The following is a 20,589-nucleotide window of genomic DNA, read 5'->3' on the forward strand; positions in this document are numbered from 1 at the left end:
ACATGTAATTCCTGGCGGATGTTTTCACACGTCAATAAATGCTATATAGTCAGAATTTTCAAAGGGATTTCAAGAGGATATTTATTAGTTTCAATACGACGGCATCGCCAGAAAGAAAAGACTTAACAAATGTAATTTCTGTCCAAACCGAATGTTAGTGTATGCAGTACAGTCTACCATAATGGGCTCAGAACCCGGTTTAAAGCATTCCATAGTTCACACAGGGGCCCGACTTATCAAATTTCTTTTCAATCTGGCACAAACACTAGACATGACTGCAAGACTGGATGCGTCTAAAAGTACAGAAGGAATTCGTGTCAGCTGAAGTTTTAGAACTACGCCACTCGGCAGTGTTGGCAGGTTACACGGAAACTGTTTGAGTAAAGTCTAACGCCGCCTGGAGCACAGACAGTCCGGTTAGCCCCACTGACCTCCAGACCTGCGAGTCAAGTCTTCAAAGACTTATTCAGACCCCCTCTACTTCCAAACAATCATGTCGTTGAAGAAAAAATATTTGGTTAATCTGTAGAAAAAAAAATTAAATATCAAAATATTAAATAATAATAAGTGATCAGATGTACTGTCGTCAACAGCTGCTTCATATAGGTGTCAGTTGATTAAGCCCTCCTCCGGTGGAATCAACACTTGCCAAAAGGATAACAATCGTATTTGTAGGTAATTTTGGAAAAATGTACAATCAATCATGCCAGAAGTCCCATAATGTACAATGATTTGGCACATTTTTGACATTCAATGCGAGTATTTGCAGAGATGGGAGTCGGCCTGGGGTTCTGCTGACTGACTGTGAAACAACCAATCAGAGATCAACAGGCTTGCCACTGATTTTACTGCTTCCCAGAAAATGTACCAAGAACTTTCAACATTGACTGAACATCCACATTATAAAAGTGGCAAATTTACCTGTTGACATTTCCCACCCGGTGACGGTGGGCGGGGTTACGGTCAGGAAGTTGTATCTGCGCGCTCTCGTGTCTTTAATCCCAGCGCTCGGTGTATTGATTTGTTTAACAATACCGATATGTTTTCTGGTTATGCCGCCGGCTGGGCAGATCGCTTGGAAGATGACAACACGTGAATACGAGAATGTAGAGTTGCAAAGTTTGTTTCCGGTCTTTCGCCGGAGGTTAGCCGCCGCCGCCGCCGCCTCTCACAACACCTAACATCTGGAGGAGACGCTGATGACGCAGGTAAGACGGCAAAATCACAAACAACCCTCATGTAATTAAGTTTTTTTTTTTTTTTTAAATTGCAACTCCTGAAAGTACAACAAAAAAGTAAGTACATCACTGTAACACCTTAGCAAACACAGCAAACCACACTATTAACCTTTTTTTTTTTTTTTTTTTAACCAGCATGTTATGACATCATGCTAATAAGATAACATAATTACTCATGGCAGCTCACAGACCAAATCTACATTCAACATGTGATGTTGGCTCATTAAACCTGTAAATAGGCTGGTTTGAGATGAACTGCGCCTGGAGGACGGACGAGAGGCTGAGCAGAGACAACCAGCTGCAGTTTAAGCAATTCTCCAGTTTTAGAGTATCACAGTAAAGTGTACATTTCTGATCTTCCCAGATTGTTCCAGCTGTTCTTTTATTTGCCTTCATCCACCGGGTCATTATATCCACATTACTGACGTACATTCTCATGTATATCGGCGTCGTATCAGTTTTCCACTGGATATAAATCACCTGAGCATACTCGTCCCTCTCAAACTACATAAACGAATTTAAAAACACGAATAGTCAAATACAGAGGAAAGAAATGCAAAGCAATAGGTCTCTGTAGCACTTAATCGGAAGACTGACAGCTTCACATCTGTACAGATGTTACTTTAAGAATTCTCACGTCCCACTTACTAGAAGTTTTTAGGTCAGTAGATCCCTCAGTTAATGTGAGAATGCAGTTTATTGATCTGTAATCTGAATCTATTCCATTCTCGACTGATAAACGTCAGCGTCGACCAACAGCATTTGTTCTGTTCAGAATTGTCTGACAAACGTGTTTTACTGTAGCTGCTGCAATGATTGTATGTTGAAATGCTTTACGTCAATTGAATCACAACAATAATAGCTGTCCAAAGATCTCACGAGTACACGCTTGCTTGTAACAATTAGAAAAAAACTGCCTAAAACGCTTTTTCGAGGCAAACTCAAAGTAAACTTAAAAGTTGTTCTTAAACCATTTTTGCGCACGCGTGAGTTTGTTAACACTAAAATTGTATCCCCCAAAGTCAGAAAGAGTAAACCATTAAAATCAGACAAATACAAGAAATACAATAAATAAATCAATAAAAATAAAATCTCTCTAATGAAACAAAATTAAAAAGTTTCTATAAAACATTATATTGTTCAGCCGACATAACTGAACCAATCAGCTGTTGGATCAAGTGAGAGCCAGGCATTTCAGACCCGCTTCATCTCAAACGAGCCTAATGTTGATAGACCAGTGCTCGCATTCGAGTCAAACACAATCTGAGCAGCATGCCGGGTGAGTCTGAAGAAGTTCACCTGAGGCTGACAAAGTGCATCTTGGACGGATAAAAGTTGAGGCCGAGTCTGGGTAGCTGAGCCGGACGAGCCGAGTCGGGGATATCCTAAAGACTGCCGCTGTAGCTACAGAGTAAACCTTTTTGATATTTGCCCCAGTAGTGGTGAAAAATCTGAAAATAGCTAGGTTCTCTGTTCTGTTATTCATAATTCTAGTTTTGGGATGTGTAAAGAGCATTATAGCCTTTTCGAGGTCACACGGGTTATACCGTGTTACACAAACTTGAGTCACATTCCCAGTTTTGAAGCAGAGTTCAGCTCGACTTGAAATGTCAAACATCACTCAGGTGGTGGTGGTTGTGAGTTTTCTGGGTCTGTTCAACACTTTCCCAAAAGCATTAAATCATGCCTGCTAGCCACGGGGGCAGGAAGAGGCCAATTGTCCCAAGCAGGCATACAATAATGAACATCCATAGGAAGATGCGGTCAATCACCATGGCGACATACTTCCAGTCCTCTTTCACCTGTGCAGAATAAAGGGCGACAGAAAGGGAACAAAATGAAAGACGAGAGAAAAGAAGAGCTGCAGATACGAGATTAATGTTCTGAGGCGTGTCGGTCGTGTGGTAAAATAACAAAAAGTTTCATTGCCCACGTCTCTCATATATTCACGCACATTTCCGAGGTCGTCACTTTGGCCGGCCAATTCCCACTAATTCTTTCAGCCTGTGTGACTTTCTTCAACCAATCATCTGATCGCTTTCACCGATATGTTGTGTGCGCCAACTTACCTTCCTTAAATAGGATGTCGCTCCATGCATTACTGCTTCAGTTTAAGATCAGCCTTCAGAAAGATGTATGTTATGTATCATAATTTAGATAGATGAAGTAAACTAGGAACCTCTGTAGGACAACAGCGATGCTGCCGTTACAGCAGAATAATGGATTTTATTGATACTCACGCTGAAGTCGGCATCTTCAGCCCTCAGGTGGTCTGCAATGTAGTGCACCCCTTCTAACGCACGTATAACGCTCGGTGAAAGCAGGAACGTTGACTGGGCCACTGTGTTGTCGAGCTTTGCCGGCCGCTGAGTGGCGTTCACCCTGGCGCCGGTTAACTGTCTGTTCGTCCCAGCAGCCGCCTCCTGACGGTTCTGGCTGTTCTGTTGGGTCTTTTGTTGCGGCGGGGGAGTCGACCCCGGAGGTCTGGGCGAAGGAGGGCGGAAGGAGAAATAGGACGTCAGCGTTCCCAGCTCCAAATCCTCGTAGCAACTTCTCTCGGAGTCTTCCAGCGCGGTCCCGTCTCTCAACCAGGTGGCCGAGGTGCTGAGGAAGTTGTCGGACTTGTACCCGGCTACGCGGACCTGCCGCCGCTCCGCCGCCGCCCGCTGCTGGAGCAGCAGCAGCCTGCGACGCCGGCCGTCGGGCGCGGGCCGCCGCATGAACAGCCAGCGCGGGATCAGGTCCAGGAACACCGAGTGGACCCAGCGGGGCATCTTGTGAGTGCTGGGGGAGCGATGGTGCACGTTAAGCACAAAGACGGTGATGACGATGGACAGGGTGACGAAAATCATAGTGAAGAGGAGGTACTCTCCGATGAGAGGGATGACGAGGGATGTGGACGGTATGATCTCCGTGATGAGCAGGAGGAAGACGGTGAGGGACAGCAGCACAGAGATGCACAGCGTGATCTTCTCACCGCAGTCTGAGGGCAGATAGAAAACCAGAACAGTGAGGCAGGAGATGAGCAAACAGGGGATAATGAGGTTGATGGTGTAAAACAAGGGAAGCCTTCGGATGATGAAGAAGTAGGTGATGTCCGGGTAGATCTCGTGGCAGCAGTCGTATTTCTTGGTGTTGTACGTCCCCACGGCGTTGATGATGGCCCATTCCCCGCTCTCCCAGTAGTTGTTGAGGTCCACAGTGTTTTCTATTCGCTCCAGGTCGATCTTGGCCTTGTCATAAGTCCAGGAGCCAAATTTCATTTTGCAGTTCTGCTGATCGAAGGGGAAGAAGGTGACGTCAATGCTGCAGGAGCTCTTGTAAATGGCCGGCGGGACCCAGCGAACTTTGCCCGTGTAGAACAGGTGAGCTTTCGTCATGTGGGTCACCGCGAATTCACCGTCGGCACTGGAGGAGAAGAAGCAGTCGCGAGTCACGTTGACGTACGTATGAGACCTCAGTCTGAAGAATTAATGGGAAAAACGACTACGGCAGATGAGAAATCGTATCCTGCATTATGAAAAGTTCTGTTCTCCCTTAAGAAAAATGACTTTTTTTTTTTTTTTCATTTTTAGAAACCATGCAGTGATAAGCTGTTATGATTTCCTAATAATAATCTTTGCCGGTAATCTCGTCTCCTTTCGTCGTTTTACTCGGGATAATGGCTTCTGCAGAGGACGTAATGATAACTCCTTATCATCGCATCAGTCTCACCTCTTTTAATTTCACTTCCCGACTGTGATCACACCGACTCAGTGGAGCAGAACTGGATCATCAGCCTGCTCCGTTTAATCTCCTTCAGGTGAGCGGAAACGTTTCTTTAGAGTGGCGGGTTTTTATTATGGATTTAACACCGAAGCAAGAAACACAGGATGCTTGTCCTCACGTTAAAATACGAGAACTCCACCAACAGATACTAACAGAAATACATCAACCAAGTAAAGAGAAATGTTTTTTTTTTACATGGCTCCACACTGGAACACGGACTGTGGAAATAATATTGTCATTTGACCAAGACAAGTAGCAGGCTGTGTATTTTATCACTAGATGGCGCCATCTTCATACCACACACACAACATGGTCTTCAGGCATTAGTCTGAACACCATTTATGGTCTTATAATGGGTGTAGCTCTTATATTTGTGCAGGACTGTGTCCTAACAGTCCACTGTAGCAGATATTAAATAGTTGAAGGAAAACCTTTCTGAAGTTTTTAACTTTTCTGTACAGTAGACAGAAACAGTTGCCTTGGTCTGATTTTAAAACGACTGAAACGATTACTTGTGCAGCAGCAAATTAAACAAACTATTTAAGTACTTTATCGTTTAGGTAAATTTGTAAAGAGGTTTCAAACTGTTCAGTTGTGAATGTTTGCTGGTTTTCTCCGTTTTGTTAAAATACCTTTTAGTTTTTGACTGCTGTTCGTGCAAACCAAGCAAGTCATGTTAAACTGTGATGACCATTTTTCACTATTTTTACAGGTAATACACTAAAGGATCAATCAGTCAATCGTAAGAATAATCGACAGATTAAATTCTGTAGCCCTAATGTTATGGTGTTTGTTTGGTTTTTTTGTATTTTTCTTTACTGTTATGTTACTTTTATCTGAGCCTCACTTGTTATAGAGGACGATGTCTGGTACCCATATGAGCTCTGACGGCACTCTTATAGACGTCACGTTGTCGAAGTCAGACGGTCTCCAGCGAAGCTTGTAGTCGTTCCACTCCTGGGAGATACAAATAGCACAGATGTGTTTTTGAGGGCTGTGATCCTTTATTCATTCATATCAGTCAATCTCTTCTTTAAAACTTTGTCAAATGTGTTGCTTTTTGCGGTCTTAACAATGCGTGTCACCATACCCCCCCGACCCCCTTGTCGAGAAAAAAAAAATCTTAATAATGAATCAACACTGACACAAATCTTTCTAACCTGTTTGAGCCACACATTGGTTGTCATCATCTGGTTCTTCTCATCCTGACAGACAGACAGACAGACAGACAGATGCAAAAAGAGTTAAGGCTGTCGATGGTGGGTTCAGGCCAGAGGAGTATATGTGAGAGTTTCTTGGAGTTTTGTCAAAGCAAACCCAAATATAGCTTTCAGCAACTTGACTTCAATAACTTGATGGATGTGAAGTGTTCTGTTGGAGTTTTTTTTTTTTTTTTTTTTTGCTGTGACAGGGCAGAGCGTCGACAATCTAGGTTCCCAAAGTTTGTTTTTACAACTGTAGAATCCCAAAATATGTCACTAAAAATGTCATATAGTGTAATCACAAGAGCCCAGTCCTATTGTTAGTATAGCAGGGACAACAGAGTATAACCTTGACATTTTTGTTTACTTGTAAACCAAAGTCATCTATATAAAAAAAATCAAAAAGAAAATCCACTTATTTAGTAAATAAAAAGGGACAGAAATAACACGACCTTATTCTAGGGTCTTGGATTCTGAAGATATTTCATATTTAATAATTCACAGTGCAAAATATTTAGTATCAAACTATTATTTTGTTTTGTTTGAATCACCAGTTCCTATATCACATCAGTGTGCTGCAAATAGTTCACGCGTGAAGACTCACCACGTCGATGAGCTGAGCTATGGAGAGTCCAAACTTGACGATGACCACGTCGGAGATGTTGGGCACGGGTCTCGACCACTTGTTGTAACCAGCAAACAGCGACTTGAAGAGATCATCCTCAGCGTGCGAGTGGGTCTTCTCATGACAAAGACCTGCGGGTGAATTATTGCTTTTAATTCAAACGGTATCCTCTCGTTTCAAAGTTCAACATTTGCAGAAGGCAGGTACAATAAGCGGGTAATGGGATTTATATATTGATCCCATTTATAGTCTTTTTTTTTAAATAATTAAACATGCGGTTTAGAGGTTCTTCAAATATTTCTTGAAACCATCTATCTTTAACCTGCAATATAGTTTTTCAATATTTATATAAACTAATATTATACTGTTAAAAGAAAACTTCTGCTTTATTTTGGTTTTTACATCAAATTCATTTGAAATGTTTTAACTGGTGCCTTTGTTTGCATTCAACAGTTAATTATGACATGGAAAGAATGTGACAAAGAGATTGAAGAGGAGCAAGTTGAATTGTAGCAATTCGCATCCGTCTTGTCTCATCCGTGTCTCTCCTAATCCTCACTTAACAAAATAGTAGTAAATCTGGCTGGCACGATATCGTGGCTTTTGGGAGTGAAGACGGGAGCTGTGAACATGTCGTGTTTCATCGCTGAACATCTAAGACTTTCATCGGTAAAGTCTTATCGACTCTTCCACATCTTGGCAAATCTTTTGATCTCTTGATCTGAGCTTCCCACGAGGGTCGCCCGCTGAGATCTCTCCAGTTGGGCAGGTGGAGCCCGAGGACGTGCCTCTCCTCCCTCGACAGTAGCCCCATTTCAGTTATACAGCCTCTAAAAGTATCGCTATTACGTACGTGTGGCTTCACAGCGAGAGGCGGCTTAATTAAATTGATTCTGAATATGCCGTCTAGACAGATTTGCGTACAAGCTCAGACTGAGTCACCGTATTATTTTTTCTGCAGAATGAAAAAGCGGGGAAATGGACAGGAATCCCGTCCCAACGGGGATTACGGCTCCCACCTTCATCAATGTAGTCAGAGTCAATTACACACATCATTACTTGCTAGTGTTAAGTGGAGGTGAGCTAATTTCTCAGTAGTGAAGGGTGTTTATTGTTGAGCTGTCTGTCACTGTGTTACAACTGATGCATAAAACGATTTGCTGATGGTTTTCACTTGAAGTAACAGTAGTGTGTGTTTGCATGTGTATAATACACCCTGACTCACACTAGATTGTTTAGATAGGAGCTATATGTTAATTTCAGCATATTTGTTGCACTTCAGTGTGTACAGTACGTTTAGACCTGCATGAGACATTTATTCTCCCTTTTGAACATTATGGGAATAATATGATGCACTTAGTATTAATACACTTGTTCATATATATTTTATTTGCATAACAATTGGAAAGAGCCCTCACTCCGCCCAAAATCCACCAATTACCAACTCTAGAATTTACTAGTTATTTCTGCTAAAAAAAAGAAAGAAGTTAATGTCCTGCAAAACAGTTCAGCATATTAGTATTGCTTAATTGTGTAATTCAGAGAACGAGAGCTTGGAAAATGTCTTGGCAGCATCTCTCACAAAATGTAAGTTGTATAAGCAATGTGAATGTACATTTGAAGCAAAGTCAAAGAAAGACCTTTACAGTCAATTTAAAAAGAAAAAAAAATCTTTTCAAATGCCATCGGGTTATAATGCCACTAATACCCCGGCTCTCTTTGATAGTGTCGGTTATAATGCAACCCAATGAGGTGCGCTACCACCAAGGACCTGCAAACAAAAGCCTGGACCACCGTCATCTGGCAGCAGCGCTGGCTGCTAAGCCAAGGCCACATCATTACCCGTCCATGGGTGAGTTCTGTCGACGGCATTACCAAGTCTTTACAAACTGTAACTGTAGGACAGTGCAGTGGACGATGACAGGGCGCACGGCTTAAATGCCGCAGAGCTAAGCTGAGGGATACATGCAAATCTTTTTCAGTGATTTAGTGCCCATTGAACAAATATGCAGATGCAAAGCTCAACGAGGTTTTTCTGTGTGGCATGGTTTTCTTTAAAATGCCCTATCTAGTTACAAGTTAAGTAAACAAGTTGTAGATAACGTGACATTAGAGGTGGTAATTAGTATGTGAATATACTGTTAATTTGCCCGAGGCACACTTGGGCTCGTCTCCTGCCATCATGAACTAATTTCAATTTGGCAAACAAGCATGCACCAGAGACTTCTTATCTACTCTCTTGACAGTCAGGGCGGCGCGTGTTCATCTGTCCGTGCATCTGGGACGGACCAGATGTGGAGCTTGGGAAAAAAAAAAAAAAAGGCTTTCTGGTGCCATAGATCAAAGCCTCCTGCCAGCGGAGTCTTGAAATGAGATGACACCTCCAACATCCAGCACGCTGGGCCGATGATGTTGGACCGCGGCCAAGCCCCTTGGCGAGGTGTATGAAACACTGACCAGTCTGGATGATCGAGTCAGCAGCTTCTGCAGCCGGAGGCTCTCTCGGTGAAATTGGATTGTCAAATACTTACAGTAAAAAGTTCGCTAAAAACAACATGGAACTTTTTTTTTTTTGGGTGTGTGGGAAAATTGCAGGGCTGAGGTCACAAAGCTGAACTGTGTCGGTGTCATGAAGAGAGATGAGTTGGCACGAGATCAAGTACCTGCCTGCTGTAGCGTGTAGAGACGGAGGGAGGAGACGCGTAGCCTGTGTTCTGAAACCCTCTCACATGTCACAGGAACACGCGTTATCTTAGCCTGCCGTGTGAGCACTAGTCTGCATACACAATTTATACTTGAAATAATAACTTCTACACATCTATGTAAAGACCCTGAATTGACTTTCAAATAGATCCTTACGGGAAAAACAAAAACATGCGTTTCCCGTGTTTTCCACCTTGGACGCATGGGATCACACGTGTGATACACGCTTACCACATGTTGCAAGGAATGATAACACGGGGAAAACAAATATGGGGAAAAGTTTTCAAATGGGAATCTACATGGGCTTCACACATTAAATCATGAAAATGTTCCAAAACCACGTTTCCCATTGGCAAAATACATGTTTCAAATGTGCACAATCACGTGTCCTGTGGTCACATGAGTTTTTGCACATGTGGAATTCATACGTTTTGGTTTTTTTTTGCGTAAGGGGAGCAGCTGCAAGTTCTACTGTGAAGCTGTGTGGATTTAAAGTTGAACTGAAATGGACTCGTTTCCACGCTGCTGCCACAAACATGTCCAGAAGGCACTGTGCTCCCGAACGTTTGCACAATACGCACCATTATTTCACTCAATAAGTAAACGTGTGTTTAAGGAAATAACTGGGGTTGGAGCCCACTCCAAATTCTGACAATTAACATATATATATTTGTCTTGTCCTCTATTACTTTTGAACACATTTGTGACCGTTCGCATCCTCTGAAAATATAAATATGACTAAGTTGTTGCAGCAAATTTTGTGGTTTAATTATTTTGTAGTAATTGTTTGTGAAATTGACTGATTTTATTTTCTAATTTTAAGCATTTAGAAAGCTAACATTAACTTTATGCTTCACTGACACTGTCTATGGCTACTGTGGCAATGAAAGGTCATAATAGGGGTTATTTCAGTCTTGACTTCCTCCTGCTCATTTTTTAAATGTGAGACAGACGCAAACCAACTGGAGCAGGAGATGATGAGGCGACAGATTGGGAAACTGGCGCGTGAATTTATGTAAATATTGAACGGCATTGTGGGACTTTTTTTTTTTTTGACTGAAGACTTTTTGAGGCTAAGACTACATTTTGTTACCTGTAAGCCTGATAGCCTTTTTTTTTTTTTTTATTTTTAAATGATACGTTTATCAATTATAAATAACGAAAATTCTTCGCTTACCTCACAGATAGTGGCTCGTGCTGTCACACTGCAGGCAACGTAATTTACCTTTCCTGTTACGAGTTGCACGAGGCAATACAAAGAAGCAAAATTTTTTTTTGAATTTTAAAAAAAAGCAAAGAAGTACTTACCTGACTGACTTAAGAGTAGCGCCCAGAAAATAGCCGTCCCCGCTGAGAACAGGTGGTCTTGTACCATTATGTACTCTGGTAGAAAAGAGGAGTCCAAACTTCACCGGAGAGCACGCGGCAGGTTCCGTCCAAACGTCTCAAAACGTTATCTAGAACCCGCGGCGCGTGAGCAACATCTGTCATCTTCGAAGCTGGGAGGCATATCGGGGCAAGTTCAGCACCGCTGTCGCAATAACTGCTTTTTTTTTATATCTGTGGGCGGGGAGTGGGCATGACGGGAGTCCGACCGGCTGACTTTTCCCTACAGCTCAGCATCACTCTGCTCACTGTCAGCGCAGCTCAGACCGGATGAGAGCGAGCTCTGTTCCTTCCGTTTGCGCGCGATGAGTCGGAGGGCTGTCCGTCACCAGGTGATGAATCAGAGAGCAGCACCATTAACAGCTTGTCTTACCTCGAGTGTAATTGCTCATTTAAGTAGCAGCTCATAAAACTCCCGATGCAAATCTGATATGCAGAAATACATTCACAGAAAATAGTCCGGGTTGCTGCCGCGCGATATCCAAACGATTGTGCGTTTTTACGCAGCGTGCCAAGCACTTAGCGTCCTCGGTGATCTCACCTATGACGGGTTGCCATTTTCAAGTTTAAACTAGTTATTCTCCATGACTCGGAGCAACTGAACTGAACACTTTTGGTCAATTAGGTCCGCAAAACAACAGCATCCACCTCAGAGGGACAGGACACAGCTGAGCACTTGCCACTTTATCTGTTACCTATAAGTCCTTCCTCCTCTCTCTCTCTCTCTCTCTCTCTCTGTGGCACTCTCGCTCTCTCACACACGCATACACACAAACACAAAAATAAATTCACTGTAAAATTGATTTCATGGCAACTAACATGCATTGAAAATGATCGACCAGTTATTCCAAATAAATCTGTTTTGTTTTTTTCCTTGAAAGAGTATGAAGTCTGACTATTTACAGTTTTCATTTTTTAGAGCATTAAAAGTGATGAATGAGAGATTCAGCTGGACAAACATCTGTGGGATATTTCTGTGGCAAACAGCTAGAGGGCAGACTCGGTGAATGAATATGCTTAGGGAAGTTTTAGTTCAAATATTGATGAGTTTGGAAGCTGTGAAAGGATACAGAACACTGAATACAGAGAACATGTAAAATATGCTTACAAAATGACACTATTTGTTTGTCGCTGTTTACCAAAATCAAACATACATATCAAATCATACATTATGCAAATGCATAACCATACACATTTTATGATTGCAAATACCAAAGCATTCCCCGTCCATGAGTCCTGGCAGGATTAAAGAGAGAATAGCTGGTGCACAACTGAAGTGTGATTCTCATGTTTGAAAAGGTAAATTCAGTTTTACAATCCCACAAGCAGTTCTTGTGCAGATTCACAGTTTTTCTCATTTCATCCTTATTGCAATGTTCTAATTATTTATACAGTATCTGCCCCCCCCTCCCAGATGGTTTTATCCAATAGTCGTTATCTGTTCATCATAAAGCTCTCCCAGTCGCGTGTCTTCTTTTCTTGATGTTTGCAGAAAAACAAAATCTCCATCGCCACACTAGTCATTGTATCCTGGCCTCCATCCTTACCCTGGAACCAGATGGCCAAACCAAAGCTTCCTCTGGAGAAGACTAACAGACTCATTATGTGTGCTCTCAGAAGGCCCATCCAGTTTGATCCATAAACACTCAACTTGGCTGAAACCTGCACCACATACTGTTGCTATGGTTGACCTCAACAATTGCCATGAATAATGCCTGAATGGAAAATACTATTTATTTATGTAACGACTGAGCAGAATATAACATTGCAGAAAGTTTTCTTTCCCTCACTCTGGGCCTCACACAGGATGCCACACATCATTCACAACTTTCACAGATGTCATGTGAACTGTTTTTCAGCACTTTCTTAGCGATGGATTTTGACTATGTCCTTCAGCTGCTTGGTGAATGAAGCATGCAAGGCCTGTGATGAGCTCTCCAACCTGCTGGCGATGTCCGCTGCAGCACGAAGCATCTCTTCAAAGGCCAAGGACTCCTCTCTAATTCTGCTCCAGAAGACGAACAATCCAGATCACGGGTGGAGTGATGAGAAGGAGGAGCAACACACACAGGGAGAAATAATGGGAAGGAGAGACTGAGTAAGTGAAAGAAGAGCTGAGGTCACTATATATATTAGGAGGAGGGGGCACAGCTGCTTGCATAATGGAAAAGACTGTAAAGTGGAAAAAACGGCTATGTGTCACCTTAAGGGCCAGTTCACACCAAAGTTTTGCAACAAGATCATTTCAAACTTGCAACTGCTTGCATTTCGCCACTCTGCAACCGTCTGAAAGCAACCAGACAAGATGGTTTAACATCTCCAGAGCAACTCCTGTCTGTCATTCTGTTTTAACTTCTGTTTTGACAACCTGAGTCGGAGGTGTCACCATCACCTGACTTATTCATTTAATGTGTATTTGTAGAAGGACAGGTATGGGACATAAACCAGTCCACACAGCACCGAATTTATAAACTAGGCTCATTTGCAGAGCCCGTCCACAGATGGACTCGAGTGGAGCCGAAAGGCTTGTTCAGACTTCTGCAACTTTCTTAAACAATTTCATCTCATCGAAGGTTTTTGGTCTGTACTGGACTTAAGATACTTCGGTCTTCTTCGAGGGATATACTGCTGCATATCAGGTGAATTGCTGAATTCAAATCTCCTGGATGCGTCTAATGATTATTTTCATCAATGATTTATTTGTTAGGAAAGAAAATATTGAATAATGGCTGTCCGAATTTCCCAGAGCTCAAAGTGAATCCTCCAAAATGCTTTTATGGCCGAAATGGAGGTCCAAACCCAAACGATAACTCCTCTTGCAATTAAATACAGACCTTAGAAAAGCTGCAAGTCTTACATTTCAGAAACAAGAACCAGCTACTGTTTGGCATTTGTGATAAATAAATTAAACGGTCAAACTCAATGATTGTAGATTGAGGTTCAGGTTGATAACCGAATCAGCTAATTTCCTAATTGTTTCGGACTATCCATCTGCTGTCACAAAATCCACCTCAGTTGTTGCTTTACTGGGAATGGCTGCCTTTGCTCAAACCAAAAGAAGCTCTCTAGATATTATAGTCATTTCACTGTCTGAGGTGCCCGGGGATGGAGTTGCTGAACTTGGTGCATTTTTACAGCACTGATGAGGTCAATGGCTGGATGCAAAGTATCAGTTCTGTGTATTTATATCTGTCTGTTTTTGGCACACTGAGAGCTCAAGTTACAACCGGAGTCAAATTCCTCGTATGTGTTAACATACCTGGCCAATAAAGCTGATTCTGATTCTGATTCATCTGATTTATCTGATAAAAACCCTTTTCACATGAAGTGGCTGACTGAAATAGCTTCTGCTACCTGATGAAAATTAAAACATCACGTCATCATGTCATGTCAGCACAGACCTGCCCTCACATTGTCTTCGATTTCTGTTTCCTCGATGAATTTGTTTAAATATTCTGCACACAAACAAATAAGAGCACATTTTGTTACATTTCAGCCATTAACTTTATGAAGCGCAACACAAGCACGTTTGATTTACTGACTCACTTCTGCATCCCAGCGAGGGTGTCCATCACATCTCCCTCCAGCTGCTTCTCTAGATCTTCTTCAGCTTTCTCCACCTCCTCATGGCAGCTCTTGTGGTCCTCTTGGATGCCGATGACATTTTCCTTGATCACATCTTCATAGCTCTGATCTCCCAGCTCTGCCCCCACAAACTGCACTAAGTTTTCCATCACGGCCTTGTTTCCATGCTGTATGGCCTGTAGATAGGCCAGTTCCTCCCTCTGGGCCTTCAGCCTTCGAGCTGAAGCGGCGTTGGTGCTGAAGTGGACTGAGCACTTGTCCGGTTGGGGCTCAAAGTGGAACTCGGGTGAAGGTGGTGGGGAGAAGGCCGCTGATGTGCTCCAGTCATGGTCTTTTTTCACCCTCGCAGGCTCATCACCAACCGCCTGCAACGTGTCATTGGTGGCCATTATCGCAGAGTAGACGTCGAAGCCCGAACCCCAATCACCGTCTCCACTTTGGCAGAGTGTTGGGGTTGCCATGGATACCCAGGCCAAGATGCAGGTCATCCAGCAATGCCACATGGTGACCTGAAAAGAGGCAGAGGTGAGTGACTGAACTTGATCAGCAGGTGAGGAGCTACTTTTTTGGTTGAAAGAAATAAATATTATAGAATACAGTGTACAGAAAATATGTAACTTTCAAAATGAATTTTATTCAAACAGCAATTTCGCATAAATCGAATAATCAACACTATACTTGGCAAGCAAACCTTCGGTGGAACTATGAACAAGGATCATTTTTCCATGATTGAAGTTGATCTCATTCATAGTAGATTAATAAGTCACAACACTAAGAATGTAAAGTTAAGATTAAAAACTTTGTTATAAAAATCAAGATATCCACAAAGCCCTGGAGAACTGAGGAAATAACAAGTGCAGTCTCACTATCACCTTTTAAAATCCAAGTTAATCTAAGTCTGCTCCCTTAATGATCAGAGATAAACACATTCATTTTTCCATGATTCAGCTGTGAATCTTAAGAACCACAGGCTGTTCATTAGGCATCAGCAGAGCTTAAAGTCTAATCTGTTGGGTTCCCCTGATATTTTCTGCATCTCTCTCTTAAACAGCTTTATTTAATTCACGTCATCATTTTAGTTATCATGTTGAAAGAAAGGTATTCTGGTGCTTTCAAAGGGTAAACTGCATAAATACGACTTAAATCTGTCTCATGACTTTTGACATTTAACGTGTGCTTTTCTAAATTGTATTTCCTTCTGTCACGCCTTCTGCAATATATCAATAGCTTCTGTTTAGTCTTTAACATGGTAGTGGCTCAAAAATGTGACAGTGTGAATGCCATTTCATGCCATGCATAGTTTACTGGGTAAAATGTCCTTTTTCTTGAACTTTTGTTTGCCTTTTATAATGTTATGACATTCAAAACAGTAGTTAGTCACAGGAGCAGGTTGCTGTACTAAGAAAGTCTGATTACAGTGATGTTAGGAAGCCTCAGGAGTTTTGCCATCAAGAGTCACTTTTACAGATATGGAATGCACACACCATGATAGTTCATTTAAAATGTTTTAAATTTAACTAGATCAGTGAAATTTAAACATGAAAATTCAAGACAAAAAATACCAACTTGAACATCAGGGTTACAAAATATAACAATCACCAATCCACTCTGAACAACGTTCAGAGTTTTTGACAAGACTTTAATTTTTCAATGAGAAAAGAGACTGAATCTGAATACTTGACAATTATTGATTTTAAAAAGTGACAAAAGAATACTCAAAACCAACTTTCTGAAATTGGGCAAAATTGGTTTAAATTATATCAACAAATAAGGAGTACAAACTGTATGAATAGAGATAGATGTTTTTTTAAAGTATAAAAAACAAATCTGTTAAAATTAAATACCAACATTAAGTATGTTCAAATTTAACAAACAAATTTTCCGTTTCCCAAAAGATTTTGAGAAAACAGCAGTTCCTTCCATCGAAATCCACAACATTTCTGTTTGTGCATTTTAAGAGAAAATACAAGCCTTTTATGGAGAAATGTGACAGTTTTTTTTTTTTGTCATCGGTGTTTTAAAAAAATGTTGTGAGCAGCTTGAGTTGTGGTTTCACAGTGGAACGAGCTTCACATTCTGTGGTTGGGCCACGGCTCTGTGGCTCTATGAGCGGTGTCACACTCGGGCTGTAAAAGCCGACAGCAGTTTTAGTGTTGTTTTTGGTAACTGGCGGTTGTCTGGGGATCTTTCACAACATCTATTCACCTTGTAATTCCTGACAACACATGAGAGTGAAGAGTGACCTGCTTGCTTGTTTTTGTCAAACCGACGGCTCCACTTGTTTCAGTTTTCTGTGAAATGTCAACAGAGTCACTTTTCGTTGTTGGTGATTTCCATCCCAGCTTCTCTCTTCTCCATCTGGAAACATATTTAAAAGCCTGAACCAGGCCTGTGAGGTGGTAGAGGCATTGCAAAGCTTTGTTAGCTGTCAGAGCACATTTGGTTTCAGCTTGCAGTTCCAGCAGCCTCGAAACTATTTCGACTCCTCCTAGCCGAAGTGGAAATCTGAGTTAATTAAGTGGCACCTATTACCACGTCTTGAACACGAATGCCCAGTCGTGACTGCTACGAGAACAGACACTGTAAAATTGTCTGTTTATTTGAAGATACGTTGTGTCTCCCCAACCCATAAAGCAACCAACTTCTGGCTCCCACTGTGTTTACTTTAAACAGTGACCTCACATATGTTGCAGCAGCTGCAGGACGAGCAGTAAACAGAAACCTTCAAACCAATCCAAAGCAGAGACACAGTCCAGGAGCCTGGCGTCATGATGTCAGAGCAACAACACTGCTTTCTTATGTTCACTGTAGCAGATAGGCCGATATCCCCGAATGAGTTTTTGCAGAGGTGACATATGTCACGATGAGGATATGCATTCGATTTTTATTAACATCTCACACTGAATGAATGAGGTTTATTATTTTGAGCATTTGAAGCTAGCTAGCTTTGTACCAGAATAGATATTCTCAGTCTTTGTCCTTAAACCAATCCATTCTATATCAGAAAACACAAAGATCTACGTTTTTTTGTTCAGCCTCTGTTTTTCTGTTATCTGTCTCACCGAAATAAAACAAAAGTCATAAAACAACCCATTTAGGTGAATCCAATGTGAATCCTGTCATGAGATGAGAGCAAAATAGACATTTAATGCTCCTTAATGAGAGAGATGCAGAACAGCATGTCCTAAACTTTTTTTTTTTATTACCGTTGAACTTTTACTGCACTTCTTTGGCCATTAATAAATCAAAACCTTATGGCACCGAGTGACAGCATTCAGCCTAATGACATACTACAGCCAAATGGAAATGTAATTTATCTTAAAATATAATGTTACTGTCTCTGTTTTCAATTACCATCGTGGCAGTAAAAGACACAAGGCAAAGGACATTTAGTGACATTAATTCAGTCTCTGAAAGGCCTGCTAACCAGAAGCACACATGCTCCTCTCTGTGTCACAGACTGGCAGGAGCAGTCGCCTTTCTCTTGGGGAAATCTCTGCACGATTTCCACGCTGGCGTCTTGAAATAGTGTTTGTGGCCTGCAGTGACCTTTTTTGGCTTCACTGTGAAGGAACCGTCACTCTGAAGTGGCGAACTTTTCTGTCGCCTTCAAATAGCAGAAGGTTGTCTGCCGAAAGAGAGCAGCCATAAAGTCACACCATTCGTAGGATATTTTAGTTCTAAAATTGAGTCTTTAAAGAGAGGCAGACTGAGACCTCGTAGTCTCAAGCACTGAAAGTTTAGATGTTTTGTTCTTTTTTTCAAGGAAAGCATGATGTTTCTTGTGACAGAAAAATAATAATGCTTGATTCACTGATTGATTGATTAACATGAAGTTTAAAAATAACTCTAGTATTTCCTCCTACTGTCAGCTAGAACTAGAACAGCTCAAGCTCATCTTGACTGAATAAATGAGTAGATAAATTCAGTAAATTACTTCAGTTGTCAATCAAATGTTAGGTTTGGTTCTAAAAATGCCTGAAAAATGTAAAAATCATCATTTATTTTTCTTGGACAACAAAAAGTAGCAGAAGCAGGAAGAGGGTAATATTTGGATTTTGTGCTTCAAAAATGACTAAAAATAGTTATTGATTATTTTCTGTTGTTCCTTAAATAACTAATTTCCTTCGCAGAATTGTATTTGCTCATCAAATCCCTGAATGTTTACGCTTGAGATGTAAATGTAGATATTGTTGAATTCGATAAGCATCTCCGGCAACATCCTGAGTGTTTGTAGCGTGGCTGCAGTTCAGCCTTGTGGCCCCTCATGTCAGAGACTCAACAGGTGTGTCTCACAGGTGTCACAACACACAGTTACTTCAATGTTGCTATGACAACAAGGTTTGCCGCACAACAGACAGAGACCTTGCAGATTGCTGGAAACCTACTTGGCAGCATAATGACAAGAAAGAGCAGGACAGTGGACACATGGTCGCATGTGCACACATATACACAGACACTATACTTTATAAAATCCACATGACAAAGAAAAAAATTCTCACTTAGATTGTAATTCAACTAAAAAGCAACCATCCACATTAATATCAGTATTATACAAACAAACTGCAATTTAATTAACTTTATATGAGGTATAAAAGCACAGGAATTGAACTTATAATGTGCAATTCACATTTTTATTCTCTACTTATACCAGGGAGTAAAAAGGTGAGGAATCCCCTGGTGTCTCATTATACTGTACTCTGACTAAAAATTGTATAAATCCAAAAAACAAACTTACCAAACTCCAGTAATTTTTCACAGTCAGAATCCTCCACTTTCACTTTTTCAGTCAAGCAAATCGACTCAAACAGTTCAGGACTCCCATTTACAAGCAGAAAGAACAAACACTCACTCGGTTTCCTTCTTCATGTCAAGGAAAAAAAAAAAAATGCAGACACACGCACACACAATTAGGGTTTGGCTGGAGAGCGTGGTCGTCTGTGTGCCCCTGTCTGCCGTCAGGAGAGGTCGGTAGGGGAGGGGGATGTTTTCAGAAAGGGCTGAAACTGAATGATTCCTTTCTTTGCAGTGGAAAGAGGGGCTGGCTGAAGGAGGGGGAAAAGAAGGGGTGTAATCTACTCCACATCTGGGGGATCTGGTAGCTGCAAAGGAAACGTGAGGATTCTTTAAGGTGGTGGTGGTAGGGGGATTGGGGGGGCGGTGGGGGGTGTGTGTGTGTGTGGGGGGGGTGTCTTTCTCTGACCATGCTGGGTTTACGTTTCTTATTTGTTCAAGGAAAGGTCCCATTAAGGTTTGTCTGAAGTGTGCACTGCAGCTTCCAAATTGAAGAGAGACAGAGGTGAAGGATGCAGCGTTGCAAACATTAAAATAGTTTATTAGAACACAAAAGTACTTTTTATATATTTTTTATTCATATGATAAATTTTCTTTTTAAATATCACAGTACTCATGAGTATCTCATATCTTACTGTTATTAGTTCAAATAAATTGAGAACATTTGTTTTTACTTGCAGAAAAAGTGACAAGTGATATAGATAATAAAAGTATAGATCATTTCTTGTTAATTTTGAACGAGCACATGCCAGAATATTCAGTTGGCTCCTTGTGAGTCATGCAAAATGTAATTACTGTGCAATCAATAGTGTATTTTCTGTTTCTGCTGTTAGGAATCACAGTTGGTGTCAAATATGACCATGAATATGCTACTATGTTAACTAGCAGTCAATACCAAAATCATTATGATGTCGTGACTACATTGTCTGACTAAAGAAACACAAATATAGGTTCATGAAAACAGCTGTACTCTGAGATTTAAAATGAGTGATGACAGAGAGGCTCAAAGGGTTGTAGAGCCACAGAACGTCTAAATGAGCTGCAAATTAGGATTCGGTGTGCTAAAAAAAAAATACGAAAAATGTCGGCAAAACAACTAGAAGTTTTGAAATTTGTCTGCTGAAGGAGAAATGGTCTGCTCCTGAAACCGTTCCAGTGGACATTGATTAGTGACGGAGTCGTGAGTGAGCTGGAGCGCAGACAGAAGGCGATGTGTTCTCCTGTGGAGGTTTGGCATAACTATGACCTTTCCCAGATATAAGCATACTGTAGTTGCTGTGCAGGAAGC

General features: G+C 41.4%; 2 protein-coding genes across 3 annotated transcripts; both read right to left on the reverse strand.

Annotated features, from left to right (window-relative positions):
- Positions 1 to 987: 987 nt before the first annotated feature.
- Positions 988 to 11,570, reverse strand: chrna2b (cholinergic receptor, nicotinic, alpha 2b (neuronal)). The gene is made up of 6 exons (XM_069696656.1): positions 10,845 to 11,570; positions 6,813 to 6,964; positions 6,167 to 6,211; positions 5,854 to 5,963; positions 3,479 to 4,646; positions 988 to 3,040 (listed from the first exon to the last, which is right to left on the reverse strand). Exons 1-6 carry the CDS (start codon positions 10,909 to 10,911, stop codon positions 2,915 to 2,917), a joined length of 1,668 nt encoding a protein of 555 aa, XP_069552757.1. The 5' UTR covers positions 10,912 to 11,570; the 3' UTR covers positions 988 to 2,914.
- Positions 11,571 to 11,857: 287 nt separating this feature from the next.
- LOC138619850 (uncharacterized) lies at positions 11,858 to 19,416 on the reverse strand. Of its 2 annotated transcripts, XM_069696657.1 has the most exons (4): positions 19,246 to 19,416; positions 14,469 to 15,016; positions 14,324 to 14,377; positions 11,858 to 12,927 (listed from the first exon to the last, which is right to left on the reverse strand). In XM_069696657.1, exons 2-4 carry the CDS (start codon positions 15,008 to 15,010, stop codon positions 12,789 to 12,791), a joined length of 735 nt encoding a protein of 244 aa, XP_069552758.1. In that variant the 5' UTR covers positions 15,011 to 15,016; positions 19,246 to 19,416; the 3' UTR covers positions 11,858 to 12,788. The 2 variants fall into 2 exon arrangements, with proteins under 2 accessions (XP_069552758.1, XP_069552759.1); XM_069696658.1 differs by lacking the exon at positions 14,324 to 14,377.
- Positions 19,417 to 20,589: the final 1,173 nt, after the last annotated feature.

This window comes from Brachyistius frenatus, unplaced genomic scaffold (assembly GCF_029030835.1).
Source record: "Brachyistius frenatus isolate BFR_SWC_R1_liver_20210118 unplaced genomic scaffold, ASM2903083v1 Contig_21, whole genome shotgun sequence".
NCBI lineage: Eukaryota > Metazoa > Chordata > Actinopteri > Embiotocidae > Brachyistius > Brachyistius frenatus.